General features: G+C 54.6%; 1 protein-coding gene across 1 annotated transcript; it reads right to left on the bottom strand.

Annotated features, from left to right (window-relative positions):
- Window positions 1-1,602: 1,602 nt before the first annotated feature.
- On the bottom strand, window positions 1,603-14,109 carry MFSD13A (major facilitator superfamily domain containing 13A). The gene is made up of 9 exons (XM_084264398.1): window positions 14,083-14,109; window positions 7,790-8,058; window positions 7,269-7,348; window positions 6,022-6,471; window positions 5,011-5,128; window positions 3,965-4,061; window positions 3,129-3,300; window positions 2,394-2,587; window positions 1,603-2,180 (listed from the first exon to the last, which is right to left on the bottom strand). The coding sequence occupies exons 2-9, from the start codon at window positions 7,952-7,954 to the stop codon at window positions 1,927-1,929; spliced, it is 1,530 nt and encodes a 509-aa protein (XP_084120524.1). The 5' UTR covers window positions 7,955-8,058; window positions 14,083-14,109; the 3' UTR covers window positions 1,603-1,926.
- Window positions 14,110-14,797: the final 688 nt, after the last annotated feature.

Raw genomic sequence — 14,797 nt, 5'->3', positions numbered from 1 at the left:
TGGCCAGTCTGCAGGGCGCTACAGCTCCAGTGGGGACTGCCTTCCTGAGCCGAGGGAGGGGAGTCCTGGGCTGCAGCTGCGCCTGTGCCCCCGCTGTCTGAAGCCACTCTCCTCCCTCAGCAGCCTTTCTGTGTTCTGTCTTGCTGCAGCCAGGTCCAGGGCTGCTGAGGTGGGGAAGGGCTGGGGCAGGCACTCTGGGCAGCTCCCATGAACAATGGTGACAGGAGTGACACTGCTGCCATTGTCTTGAGCTGGTGCCAGCCCAGAGCTAAATGGCAAGGGGATGGGGGCACAGCCCCAGGCCAGCAACTGTCCCCAGCCTTGGCCCCTGAAGCAAATGGTGAAGGAACAGTCCAGTCCCTGAAACACTCTGAGGAGGGGTAAAGGACTCATCCCCCCTCCAAAAAGCAGGCAGCTCCCCAGACCAGAGATGAACCCTTTCCTCCCACCCCACCAACTGTGCCCCTGCAGCACTGCCCACCCCAGCTAGGTCAGAACCACCTGTAAGAAAAACCACCGAGCAGTACAGAAAACAAGAGTCTTTAATTCATGAAATGAAGAATCATTCTTAGACTTTGTCAGAAGTCACACAAATAACTCATGATTGAACCATCAGGAGCTACAGCAGCCTCACAGCAGGAACGTCTTGGTCCAAGACAAGGCAGCTGTGGCCTGAGGCAGGAAGGCAGGTTTGTGGGCCCGGCCCCCGGGGGGGGACACCCGGGGCTGAGTGACACCAGCGTGTCCCTACACACACAGCAGCACCCTCTCCCGCAGGGAGACAAGGGCGCAGCTCTGGTTTGGCACATCTCTTCCACAAGACATCCTCCCTCCAGGATCCCACCTCCAGGGTCCCTTTGGTGACCACCTGCCCTGTCTGCTCCCAGCCAGAACCAGGGATACCAAACCACCTGGTCCATGGTGAGACGATCAAACTCCCGGGCACCGTTTGAAGTGTGAGGAAACAGAGGTGTCTGCCCCTCTTGCCCCCATGACTGACCAGCGTTGTATCAAACGCCTTGAAGAGTGATCGAAGGCACAACAGCAAGACCCAGTGCCTCCTCCAGGCTGTGCTCTCCCCCTGCAAGAGGGGAAGGCGCTGGGCTGCCTCACCGGTTGCTCTGCACAGCGAGGCACTTCCAGGGCTCAGCTGGGGTTGGGTCCCTGACCTCGACCCCACGGCACAGCGGTGTGGCACCACCCCAGGAAAGGGCCGCGGGGGCAGGTGAGGAACCAACAGGCACTAGGAGATGCCAGATGAGCACAAGGCTCTGAGACCAGTTCATTTCCCAGCCCAGCAACAATTCCCTGCACAAGGCCATGAAGGGGGGAGCCTCAGCATGGAACAAGCACAGCCAGCAGACTGTGGCTGTGCAGGGTAATGCCCTGGGAACCAGAAATGCCTAAGAGTGGATTTGGTCCGAGAACGGCAGCATTGTTTGTGGGAAGGGTTGGTTCCAGCTACTGGGAAAGACCTTCAGAGCACCCCATCCCTGCTGCTGCTGCCCTGCAATCACCCTCTTGGTCCCCCAGGACCCTCCCGCTCCCCTCCACCCCCAAAAGCTTTAGCAAGGACCAGTCCACTGCTCAGCCAGAGAGGCTGTGGTTCCCCAGAGCAGAGGGCTGCACTGGGCACATAGCTGTCTCCAGCACACACTGCAACCCAGCACCTTCCCCTGGGATGAGCAGCTCCCAGCGCCCTGGGACAGCCCAGGATAAAGTGTTCCTGTGCCCACGCGATCGATCCCTGGCCCCTCACATACTGAGCTTCTCTGCCTTCCCCAGCACCCACCTCCTGGGATGAGTAAACATTGGCATTACAGCAATTCACAGTTGAACCGTAAACAAGGGGGTCTCAGCCTGCCATCCCCGGGCTCCACCTGCAGCCCTGCCCCAGCCTGGAACAGGCCAGGGGCTCAGACACCCCTAGATGGTTTTGACTTGGGGTGCTCGGCCTTGCGATAGGCTTTGGCGCTGCGCCTTCACCATCTGCAGACGCTTCCCATGCAAGCTGAACTGAGACCAGGTGAGGAGCTGCAGCAGCGCACACGTGATGGGCACGAAGACCAGGAGGTAGAAGCAGCCCTGGCGAAGAGTTGGCTCCAAGGCCGCGGCAGACTCCAGCTTTGGCTGGGCACTCACCACATGGCTCAAGGGGTTGCGCTGGAAGATGTCGTAGCCTGGCATCAGAGAAGAGTTTCTAAGAATGGGCATAGCGGGGATGGACCCTTGTACCTTCTGAGTGACCGGGCTCGGAGATGCAAAGACCAGGCACAGCTTGAACAACTAGACGAGCCCTCTGAACCCACTCAGGGCACAGGACAAGGTGGAGGACACTGAATTTGCAGGTCCATCCTCTCCTGCCCCACTGCGTTCCCCAGGAGCGGCCTTACCTGTGTACGAGCAGAGCAGCCAGGTGCCGATCAGGGGGGCGAAGGTCTGGCCCGGCTTGGTGACCAGAGCCACCATCCCAAAGAGCAGCGCTGAGGCTGCCTGCTTCCTGCGGTTCAGCACTAGGTCCTCATCCACCAGGTCCGTGACCACCAGATTGAGCAATTTACAGGTCCCTTCTGTGAACACCCGGTTGCTGCAGAACGACAGGCAAAGCACTGAGAAGTGATAGGAGTAGGTCAAATCAGAGATAAGTGGAAAGAAATAGGAGAAAGGAGTTTCAGAAGCCCTGTCTATGGGAGGGGACTGTCGTGGTTTTGCCCCAGCTGCGAGTATCACTCTTACTGCAGGCAGTAAGCCTTGCATACCCTGCAGTGACGCCTTGCATCAGTCCCAACCTGCCACATGGACAGGCCTGGGACAAGACAGACCAGGCCCACAGCTAACAGGCATCTGCAGCATGCACTGAGGCTGCAGAGGAGCCAGGTAGCTGAGCTCAGCAGCCAGGAGAGGCTGCCACCAGCCCTGCTGGGTCTCCATCCTCCTGAGCATCACTGCAAGTGCAGCCTGTGGATTCTACAACGACCTGTCGCATGCTCAGGTGCTGTCAGAGCTGGGAGCCACATTGCTTCTGTGTGACCCTGGCTACTGCTCCCTGCCTCACGCTCTCTGTAAGAGACACACAAACCATTTCCCCTCCTGGGTGGCAAAGAGCAGGGAAGGGGAGTGCTGCCTACCTGGCAATGAAGATGCAGAGCAGATAGACCTGGTCAGGCCCTGCCAGGAGCATGACAACGCTGAGAGCCAGCTTCAGGAAGAAGAGTCCTCGAACCACAGTGTAAACCCCACGTTGGCGGCAGAGGGACAGGAAGTAGAGGTTGTTGAGATGGGGGGCAATGTAGGAAACACCTGAGCAGAGAAGGGCACAAACAGCTTGAGGGAGTTTCCAGATCCACTGTGCCCTCAGGACCAATAAGGAGAGAGAGGACAAGGCTGGCTGTGGCCAGGATGGCTGTATGCAGGACACCAAGTACAGCATAGCCCCCACACACAGATGGCTGCAGTGGATTTACTCAGTGCTGTGTGTCCCAGCACACCCTTCCTACAGAGAGAGGCCTTCCACCAACCTCAGGGACTCAGCCCTGGAGTGAGGGACAGGACAGTGTTGGCCAAATCATCCCACACAGAAGCCTCCCAGTGTAACGTTAGGACCAGTGCCCACAGATCTAACAGTCCATATGCCACAGAGAAAGGGATGAAATTCCGGGCTGTGTTCCCTGCTGCATCCTGGGGACACTATCTGCAGGCACTAACGCTCAGAGCAATACCTCTGCAGTGCCTAGGCCCCAGTCCAGCACACTGGGCTCATCACCAGTCTGAAAGGCTTCACATTACTTGTCTTTTGCCCAGGAAAGACAACTCTGGGGTCTCAGGGAAGCACACAAGCACCCCTGAATCTTACCAGAGACCGGCATGTGAACACACCTCTCCTCAGTGGAGTCTGGGAAGAATGAATCTAGACCCGAGCCAGGTCTTAACCCAGCTGCTCCCTCCAGTCCCACCAGAGACTCACCCAGCAGGAAGGATCCAGTAGAGACAGAGATCTGGTCTGACAGCAGGTGCTCCAGGAACAGAGGGAAGAAGTTGCTGTTAAAGTGGCAGTGAAAAACCTGTGAAGGCAGCATGCAGACGAGCTGGTCAGCAGGAACAGTGGCATAAGAGAACAGAAAAAGCTAACGGCCCTCTGGGCTCTGCTATCCTAGGAGCCCTGTGCCAAGGGAACGTGTGGGACATGCCAGAGTACTTCAGCAGAGCTTGGCTGTGGGCTTTACAACACTGTTGGCTGAGCCTGCAAAGCTGCACCACCACCAGCCATGCCCACTGCACTGCTGGGGTCTGTACCACTTCCCTGCTCAGCACACAGCGCTGCCGGGGCAGCGGCACAAGGAGGTGACAGCAGTGACCCCAAGGGTTTGGGGGGACAGTGGCAAGGCAGCAGGGAGGAGGCAGCTGTCAAGAGGACAAGGCAGCAGTGAGGTTCGAACAAAGAGACACAGAGCAGCATCAGCAGCCTGCCTAAGGGAAAGCAAGGGATTCCCAGGGAGACAGGAACTGTGGCCACAGCACACAAGGAAAGCTGGGCAAGCTCCTGGAATTTGGCAGTAATCATTGAAAAGGATGAAGAACAAAAGTGGCAAAAGCCAACTGTGGCAAAAGCTGGACAGTGCCAGCAGCAGTGTGAGCCTCAGGAGAGCACGAGACTGTGCTGACAGGCACTTAGGAAGCTGCACTGAATTTGCCCCCACCATGAGCCAGGCCCTGTGCTTCTGTACCCCCGGGGGGCTGCACAGAGCTCAGCCAGCCCCTGTGATCCAGCCTACTCTGCAGAGAGCAGAAGGGGCACCCCACAGCTCCTTTGGGGAGTATCCTTGGGCACAGGCAGCGAGAGTGGCTACCAGCAGCTGAATCAGCCAGCATGTGTGTGAGGATCCAAGAGCAGGTGGGTGTGGGGATGACCCCTGCCCTTGCTGGGGAACCTGCACACTGCTGAATCGCCACCTCCAACAGCCAGAGCCAGTGCTCACCCTCTGAATAGCAACATCTCCCTGCCCTGCCTACCTGGACCAGGTTCATGCAGACAAACCAGAGGAAGTTGCGATGCCGGGAGAGCTGCTGGAGATACTCTGCCAGGGTGATCCTCTTCTCCTGGGGGACAGAGAGTTTCTCAATGTACAGCCTAAAGGGAGAGAAGGAAAGAAGGCTCACCCATGAATGCTCAGACCAAGAGTCCCCAGCTCTCTCTGTGTCGATGCAGAGCTGTGTGCTCAAGTCCCATCCCAACCTTCCCTTTCCCCAGGCCAAACCAAACCAGTACAGTCTACAGCAATGTCTGCTTACTGCTAGCAAGAACCACAGGCCATGGGGCTCCCAAAGAACACTTGTCTTCTGAACCCAAAATTCAGATCTCTGGTGATAAAAGCATTCTCCTCTTATTAGCCCCTCCACAATGCACATGTTCCCCTTCCAGATCGCTGTGGTTAGCTCACCTGGCAGATCTCACCAGGATCTGCTGGGTTAGTACAGCATAATGCTGGCAGCTCACAAGAGGCAGCCCAAGGAAAAGCAAGGGAGCTGAACAGGGAAAGCCAGCTGTGTCCTGGCCCACCAACAGCCCAGCCACTGCCAGGTAGCTAGAGCAAGCAAAAGGGTGAGAGACATTCACTTGTCCATCTCCCTAGGAATAGCAGCAAGGTGGTCTCATGCTCAAGCAGGAATGCTTTTGGGACAAGCTGCTTCTGACATTTTGCCACTCACAGGCCTCACTGGGTGCTCTAGGTATTAACTCATTTCCTGTTCCAAACACTGTATGGCCGTACAGCGGGTCAGGGCTCTGCCTCCTGTTGGGCCAGGGGTGTCACAAGATAGTTTTGTCCTATTTTCAGAGGGCATTAGGAACCAGTGTGGCAGAGGTGATTCTCAAAACTGTATCAACAAACAAGAACCACAGGTGATTAACAAGATTTGCCCCGTCCTGGATCTTCCCACACATTTAGCTTGCTGCAGTACATAAAAGGACTCTACAGATCTATGCCAGGCCTTTGCTCCTGGCACAGAACTGGCAACACTCACTCTTTCAGAGTTGATTCCTGGTCCCATTTGGTTTTCCCATCAGCCTCAAAGCGCTGTCGGAGCAGCTGTGTGGACAGGGTGAAGCCAGCGATGGAGCAGAGGGCCAGCACAACGCAGAAGATGCGGAAGGAGAAGAAGTTCTCTTTGTTCCACACCGCGTAGGACATGAAGACAGAGAGGGAGCCTATGGCACTGAAGAGGGAGCAGTAGAAGTTGAGGCTAGTTCTGTCTTTTGCTGACACAGCCAGGTCAGCCAGCAAGGCGTTGTGATGGAGATCCACCATGGTGAGGAAGCTGTCGTACATGCAAAGGCAAAGGAGGAACTGCAACCCAGGATGAGCCCAGGCAACCCAGAAAGCCAGGAAAGAGATGGCAAAGAGGGGCCCATTGTGGCTTAGTGCTCTGAGCCTCTTCAGAATCACTTCTGGGGAGGAAATCTCTGCTCCTGGCCTGCAAGAGAAGACAAAAACTTTAGACACCTGGGCAAAACCCTGCACAGCCATGTAATCTCTCTCTCTCTCACCAAGAGGTCATGCAAGCAGCCTAGACACAAACACAGCTTTGGCCCATGCAACAAGCACCCACATCAGATGCCTTATCAGCTAATACACAAATATGCTGAGAACGTGGGTTAAAGAAGGCAGAGGAGGATGAAGAAAAGGCTTTCAGGGAGAGCCTGGCTCTGGAGAACAGAAGCACTGCATGGTCTGCACGTCACACAGCGCGAGTGATTTCAGCAAGCACTGCAAGTTCTTAACTAGTGGCAGGAAACCCCACCATGATTTTCATCCAAAGCCCGATAGAAATGCTAATGGGCAACACTGATCCATGACCCAGGGAGTTTGGGAATAACCAGTCTGAGGCATTCCAGGAGGAATAATTATCCCTTCCCAACCTGGGTCTCCCAAATCACGTACGGACACACTCTAACACCCCACAAAGATGCTTGTTCATACAGCAGGGGCTGGAGAGTTTATATGCCCATATTTTAGGTTCCAAACCACTCTGATTTTAAGGGTCAATCTCACATCTATCCAACAGGTCTGACACTTCCTCTATACAGCCAGGTACTGAAATAACACACAAAGAGCACTGAACTTCAAAGGTGCCAGGAAAAGGAGGCATTTAAGAGTTCCATGCCCCAGAAACCATTCCCACGCCATCCTTTCAAAGCTGCCAATTTCACATCATCTCCCTCAGAGACTAAACAATTTCCCAGCCTCTGCTGGAAAGGGAACTTCACTTACTGCTGCGTGCTAAGGAACACCCGGTCACTCAGCCAGCCAAACAAAGGGTCATTGAGGCTGTTCCAGATCAGAAACACTGTCTAGGAAAGAAAACAGGACAGTGAAACAAACCCCAGGACAGCTCAGTTCTGTTACTGAAGGAAGCAGCGCTGAGCTGGCACACTGAACCACCAGCAGGAACCATCCCAGAGCACCTTCCCTGCTCCATCACTGAGATTCCTCCGTCCTGGTCAACTGCCAGATTAACACAGTGAGGCCAGTGGCTTTCCCTGCTTGTGAAATACACCCACATCCCCAAAGGAAAGCAGCCTTAAGAAAAAAGTCTCTGGCCTTTCTGTGCCAGCTCCTACTTTCTTTATGTAATGGAAAAGCCCAAGCTAGCAGCCAGAAGGCGCCCCTGCTCCCTCTCTGAAGGGGAGCACTACTCTTACAAGTAATGCTCTTCCACACTTCTAGCAAGGAGCGGCCTTGATTTCAGAATTTCTTACTCCAGAGGTCAGAAATTTATGGAAAAGACTAACCTCTCCTATCCAGAAGGACAGTTTATCAATCTTGTAAACAGAGACAAAGGTGTCCACATAGTACAGCAGGAACACGTTGTGCAAAATGGAAACAAACAGCGACAGGGACCCGTAGATCACTGCAGTGGGCAGCTGAAAGAGACAAGCTGACAGTGGCAACCCCATCTTGGTGTAGTCTGCCTGCAGCTCCCTCGATCACCTCCATTTCAGATGGGATGTCTTCTCCCAACACCTGCTACGTATCTGTTGGGGCCAATCCATTGCTGCTCCTGCAGGAGAGGAAAGTCAAAGAAAATAAAATGAGACCAGATTCAATTCCTTGAATGAGCTAAAAGTTGAATCAAATTAATTGGTAAACCTTCGCCAGCAGAGATCAGAATTCACATTGCTTTGAGGAGCTGTTCCAAAGTGGATTGGAGGGGATTTAAGAGACTAAAGCTGTCTGCTGCACTAAAGCTGTTTCATTAAGCTGAGGCCAGGCTGTGAGCTCCCAGGGGCACAGTGTCTCCTCATGAGCAGACTGCCCTGTCCTTTACCCTGTGATGTTCTTGGTTATCCAGCAAGTAGCTGATTAGCTCCTTCCAGCTCTTTAAAGGCAAGGTCACAGGAAGAACCCAACTAGATAGCTGCAAGCAACAAAGCAAGCACACCTAGCCACTGATGTTTTTAGGTAGCAGTGAAAATTTTTAGTTATTTTTACAGGGCACCAGCTGTGATGTAATCTCACACACACAGGCTGCTTTCCCCTACCAGGCACAGCTGACTGCACCTGGGCTGGCTTAGACAGGGGTTATTTATGGCAAGCAGCACTGCTGCTCTGTGGCAGGAAAAGGCACAACCAGAACATGACAGCACACAGCAGACACACTGCCATCTCACAACAACAGCAACCAGGAGTCACGCAGCAGCCATCCAGCTTGGCATGGGGGGGGCTGAATTTTAGGATCAGTGTATGAAATAAAGATGATTTGGCTGGACAGCAATATGCGTGGAAATAAATCAAGTGGGAACAGCAGCCACACACCAGCTGAGCTGTGAGGGGTGGGCTGCTCAGACCAGCACAGACTGGAGGTGGGACCATCATCCTCCTGTGACGTACTCTCATATTTCCCAGACTAAGCCCCTCCTCACACTCCAGCTGCTGCAGACCCAAGGCAGAACACAAGGCACCTCTCTTCAGAGGCACTCGTGTAGCTGGTGAGATGTTAAGGGTCCTTCAATCAGTGTAAGAGGCCAGCCTAAGCAGCTCTGATCACAGCATACACAGGACAGGTGACAGCAGGGTCTCTATCTGAACGCAGGGCTGGCAGTCACTCCATGTCAGCCCTCCAGGGTCCGCACTCACCCAGCGTGGATGTGCTGCGGGGACAACTTCACATCACCTAAAGAACAAGCACATCAGAAACAGGAAACTGCCCCAAGCCAGCCCTCTTGGGCTTGCAACATCAGCTGCAGCAAGTCCAAGCAGAAGATCAAGGGGAAGGATTAACAGCTGGGTATGAAACCAGATGAAGCTCCAGTCCCATTCAGCGTTTCCCAGAAGCCATGAGTCTGACCACTTCTAGGCAAGATTGGAAACCCAAAAATAACATCTGCTCTGCAGAGCCCAACAAATTCCTCATAGCTAACTCAGAAGAAACAGGAACAGCATGTGTTCCAATCAATTACATCACTAGATTGAAACTGCACTTCAGCTCCAAAGTGCTGAAGTGCTAGACCAAGCCAAAGCGCTAGACCTCAGCTGGATCCAACTGCAGAGTCCTCATGGAGCGGAGCCACCATCCTGCATCACTGCCATGCCAAAACCCACAGCCAGAGCAGAGGAAGACACGGCTTGGAGGGGAATTCAGCCAGACAATGAACTTTTATAGCCTGACAGACAAGCCTCAAGGGGAAAGCACATTTTGTATGGCCACGAATTGAAAGGGAATCAAAACTTTGTGGTGTGTAAAGATGAAGGTTAATGAGAAGGGAGAGCTAAGACAACTGACCCACGCATGAGTTCTCCCTAAGGGTCTCTTCTCTAAGGGCCTCCTGCAGAGGACTGGCTCATGGGCAGATGACAGCATTGGAGCACTGAGCACCCTCATGAACAGGATGGAGCACAGACAGACAGCAGCGTTTTGTACCACACAAAACCTGAGTGAATCCAGACCTTGACCACTGCATGCACAACATTACTGAGACATAGAAATGAGGGAGATCAAAGAAGGGCCACCAAAGCAACCAAGGGACTGAGGTAGCTGCCTGCTGAGGACAGGCTAAGGTGCTGGGACTCCTCAGAAGAGAGCACAGGCTGAAGGGGGACATCATCAAGGTTTACAGTCCCCCATAAGCAGTAAATAAGGTGAAGGTGGAACTGTCAGGCACCCAGGACATAAGAACTGGGAGCACTCACTGTAACTAGGAGGAAATAGGTTTAAAGCACATGAAAATACTCTTTACCTGGCAGGGAGCAAACATCTGACATCGAGCTCCTTTGGCAGCTAGAGAGATGTGCAGCAGGTTCAAAGGATCAGACCAACTCATGGAAAACAGCTGCACACAAGCAGCTACTAAAGGGAACAGGCAGGGAAATCCCCTCTAGCATCCCTAATCTGAGGGCTGCACATGCTGGGGGTGGACAAATAGAAAGGCTGCCAGACGGCAGCCAGGCTGTCACACCCTTCCCCTAAACAGCATCTCCTGCTGACGCCGTGGGGCAGAGCGTGGGGTGAGACAGACCAACACCTGACCTGCTAGGGCCATTCTTAACCTGCTCTTGACATCACCACCCAACGCCTGTTTGGGTTTGGGCACAGAGCCCGTCCTGGGCTGGGGCTTTAGCGCTGCACTTTATACACGATGCTTCACGACACACGTCACGGAGTTTCATGAGGCACCTCCTTTTACCATTCATACCTACAGCTCTGTTTACAGAAGGTGAAGTTTCACTTCCTCTCCTTCTCCTCACTCCCTAGCAGATGCACAAGCCCCCCAGCCAGCTACCATTGCTATATTATTTCACTTTGCTGGGATAGTTGTTAGGTTGCTTTATTTTTTCCCCCTCCCCACCTGCAAGCGTGCAGATGAACAGAAACAAATCACAGTTGTCCATAAAAAGTAGATTTTGCTCCTACATCCAAAGCACTTTGTTATTTAAGCTTGCCATACTGGCATTTTCATAACCTTTTCCTGGGGATGGAGAATTACTCATGGAGCATGTCAGAACTTTTCAGCATTAGGCTTTAAGTAGTAATAGGAAAAAGACCTGCAGGAGGGAGTATCACTCATTCATGCTGAACTTCTAAGGCACAGTCATAAAGCAACAGGCTCATAAATTAGAAAGCAACTAGACTTTATTTCAGAAACTTCCACCTCCACACCCCACACCTGGCACTGCTCCTGCCAGTGACGTCTGCAGATCTTATCTTCCTGAGAAGGATGTTTAAACACTGGCTACCAGGAAAGCATTACTTTCGTTTGAGAGCGCTGGCGTATGGTGGCTGGAAACACACATTTGGGGCTTGCACATCTGCTCTAGCTTCCTAGCCAGCTCACAGCTGGGTTCATGAGTCACTGTGTCCCATGGTGATTCAGCAACCCTTTGGCCTTGCAATAAGGCTGAGCTCCAGCCTTCCACAGCTGAAGTCAGTTGTACCGAGTTGGCAGCAGAGCCACGGACATGAATCCTGGCCCAAGGCAGTCCTTTAACACAGAGCCAGGGGGCTCCTAAATGCTGAAGCTGTCAGGAACTTGAAATAGTCATCTGCAGACCTGACCACAGCAACAGGATGACTCTCCCATTCATTCTCTGCCATGTGGGTAGCGCAGGCTGGAATATCCCAGCTAACACTTCAGGATAGGTCTGTGTGTGCTCCAGCTGCCACCACGCTGCCTCTGCTGCATATTCCAGGCTTTGGATGGCTCCTGGTGCAGAGGGCCAGACATTTATCAACTCTGTGACCCTGCATCTGCAACACAATAAATCCACCAGCTGCACAAGCGACCCAAGACAGGACTATTTCTAGACTTCAACACTGCCAGACAGGACCAGGCTGCTGGTGGTTCAGCCCCATGCACAGGGAAACCAGGCTGGAGCTGGAAAAGCCAATGCCCCGTGATCCATCCCAGCATCACGCCCAACACTGGGCATGCCAACTCCTCCTGGACCCTGTATGTCACATTCTCAGCCAGAGGAAAGATTCATGGATGTCTTCATCTAGCCAGGCTTACCCATTGGCAACAAGGCTGTTGTGTGAGCAGGGGTAAGGGTCTGCATGCTCCTCCTCACCCCATGCATGGTATATGAGGCAGCCTCCAGAGCACAGACAGCCCATGGGTCTTCACCCCATGGGTCTTCACCCCATGGAGCTACTTAGATTCTGGCAAGCCTCTGTTCAGTAAGAATGGAAATCCTTCCATGAAGCTGAACAGAACTAAATGAAATGAAAGTAAACCACTCTTCACCTAAAGTCTTAAAATCCTATCTCTATCCCAGGAAAGCTCTTATCTAGACACACTCCACAAAATCCAGGCTCCTCTGACCAAGCTTCCATCCCCTGCACCCTCTTAGAAATCAATGTATCTCCAAGACTCTCAATTTCTCCACTGTACTACCTGTGAAATCCTAATGCCACATTTTCTCAGATAATCCAGCTGCTAACAGGGAGTCTCAAGAGAACACCAAATACAGTCCCACCTGAAATATTAACAGACTGCCCAACAGCAGCCCAGTGTCCCAACACTACAGCAATGAAGCTTATGAAAACCTGACACCACCTGCGCCAGGCAAGGAAACGTGTCACCAGGAAGAGACCGTGAGGGTGTTTCCCAATTCAGTAATTAGATGCCTGGGTATCATGAGAGGTTTGGTAACACTCTTCTCATTCCAGGCAATCACAGGTTTCCATCAGGTGCTGCCGTCACTCCCGCTGAGTACATACAGGTAAACAGAGCCACCACAAAGATAACAATTAACTTCTTGAACCAGCTGGTGGTTTCTGTGGAGCCTCACTCCAGCAGAGCAATCTTGTTAAATCAGATCTCATTCCCTAATGAGATTACAAGGTTCATTAATAGCGGTTAACTCAGTAGAACTCGTAGTCTTGGAACTTGGTAAGACGTTTACCAGCATCCCTTCTCTAAAAAACTCATGGTTTATGGTGCAAGAAAAAAAGGTGTCAGATAAGAGACTTGTTCTCAATGATGTTACCATCAGTGTAAGGGCTACTCCTGTAGTGGCTTTCACAGCACTGGTATGGGAACTGTTGATGGGTAACTCTGGCCCCAAATTACAGATTTATAAGTAAATACGAAATCATTATTGAAAATAAGCCCCAAGATTGTGACCACAGAAGCTAGAAAGAGAGATTGCTGCAGATACTGCCTGTTCTTCTTCAGACTTAAAGAGGGAAGAAGCGTTCGTTACCACTCTGACCAAGCGCAGCAAACAGGAGTTTCCACTGCGCTATCTCCACCTCATCCCCAGGAAGACGCATCACCCCTGCAAACCTTTCAAACCCACAGCCACCCCCAGCACCTTTAGCTTCAGCCACGAGGCCACAGGCCGCTAGCAGAAGGGCTGAGGATAGGGACTTGAGATCTCTACGGTGCTTAGGCCTGAACAACACGTCACCAGGTCACATACTACAGCAGCCCACGTCCCATGTGTGGGAAAGGAATGCCAGGAGCGTGACGACACCTGCAAAGCAAGGCCAGAGACAGGGACGCCGCTTCTTTGGCCCGAGCCAGGGTGTCACCCCCAGCACCGGGTCCCCTCACGTCGCAGGGAGGCCCAGCAGCCCCGGCAGAGCCAGCAGCAGCCGGGCAGGGGCACGGCCATCACTGCACGGCGGGCCCCGGGGCTGCAGACGGCCCGTTGGAGGTTGCACCGTGAGGCGAGGGGAGGGTGGGCGCGGGACACGAGGGCCACGGCCTCCCTTCGCACCTGCGGAAGGGCGGGGCAGAGCCAGGCCCACCTCCCCCTGCCAGGGCTCCCCGAGGCGGTGGGAGCAACACCCGGACCGGCCCCGCCGCCGGGGCAGCTGAAGCCCCTGACGCAGGGAGGGAGGGAGGGAGAGAACGGCACCGCCGGGCCCCCGCGGGACGACCCCGAGTAACGGGATGAGCGCGCAAGCCCGGCTCTACCGACGCAGGGATGGGGGAACCCCCCACCCCGCACGGCAACCCCGCTGCACTGAGGGGGGCGCGTCCCCCGCCCCGCCCCTACGGCCCCACTACAGGCGAGGAGACAAGCCCGGGCCAGCACCGCGGCGGGGGAAGCGCCGCCGCCGCCCCCCAGCGCCTCCTACCTGCCTCCGGTACCGGCGCTGCCGCCGACGTGCCACCGCCGGTCCGCGCATGCGCGCCTAGCAGCCTCCCGACCCCACGCCCGGCTCCAGCCTGAGGCCATCTTGCACCCTGGCAAGTGAAGCCACTCCCCCCCGGCCGCCATCTCGTGTGAAGTCAAGGATCCCTCAGCCGCCTCATCTGCATTAGTCCCGCCCCGCGGCACAGAACGGCTCACCGGGGCCTTTCCAGCCAGAGCGGCCCGGCTTCTCTATGCCCCATCCGGGTCGCGGCGCGCCTGTCGCCATGGAAACGCTGCCGGGCCGGCGGGATCCGGCGGTGCAAACGCGGCCTGTGGCTGCACGGCCGGGCCGGGCAGGACCGGGACCCGGCTACCAGTGCCAAGGGCACGGTCGCCACTGATGCCATGGGCCCGGTGGCCCCTGGCCTCGTCCTCCGGGGGCCGCCGCGTGAAGACACCTCCTGGTGAAGGAGATGCCTCCTGGTGAAGGCCGCTGGCCTCCCGCTGCCCGTTCGCCTTAAGCACTGCAAACTGCTCCCAGGGAGCCTTGAAAGAGCACAGAGCCCAGCTGCAAGACGGAGAAGCAGACCCAAACCCGTGACCATGCCCGCTCACGGGGCCGGGAGCCTTGCCCATAACCCACCAAACGCCCTCCCCGGCCGAGCTCTGCTGCCGGGTGCTCACACTTCTGTCCCAGGGGCCATTCACACCCCACC

Source organism: Gallinula chloropus (assembly GCF_964237585.1).
Source record: "Gallinula chloropus genome assembly, chromosome: 5".
Lineage (NCBI taxonomy): Eukaryota > Metazoa > Chordata > Aves > Gruiformes > Rallidae > Gallinula > Gallinula chloropus.
This window is presented reverse-complemented; position numbering and strand designations above follow the sequence as displayed.

Excerpts from the sequence above, each read along its gene's own strand:
- MFSD13A (XM_084264398.1), bottom strand. The coding sequence starts at position 7,954 with ATGGGGTTGCCACTGTCAGCTTGTCTCTTTCAGCTGCCCACTGCAGTG. Across the intron at positions 3,301-3,964 it reads TACTGGATCCTTCCTGCTGG|GTGTTTCCTACATTGCCCCC; the intron begins GTGAGTCTCTGG and ends TTCTCTGCTCAG. Across the intron at positions 2,181-2,393 it reads GCTGCTCTGCTCGTACACAG|GCTACGACATCTTCCAGCGC; the intron begins GTAAGGCCGCTC and ends CTCTGATGCCAG.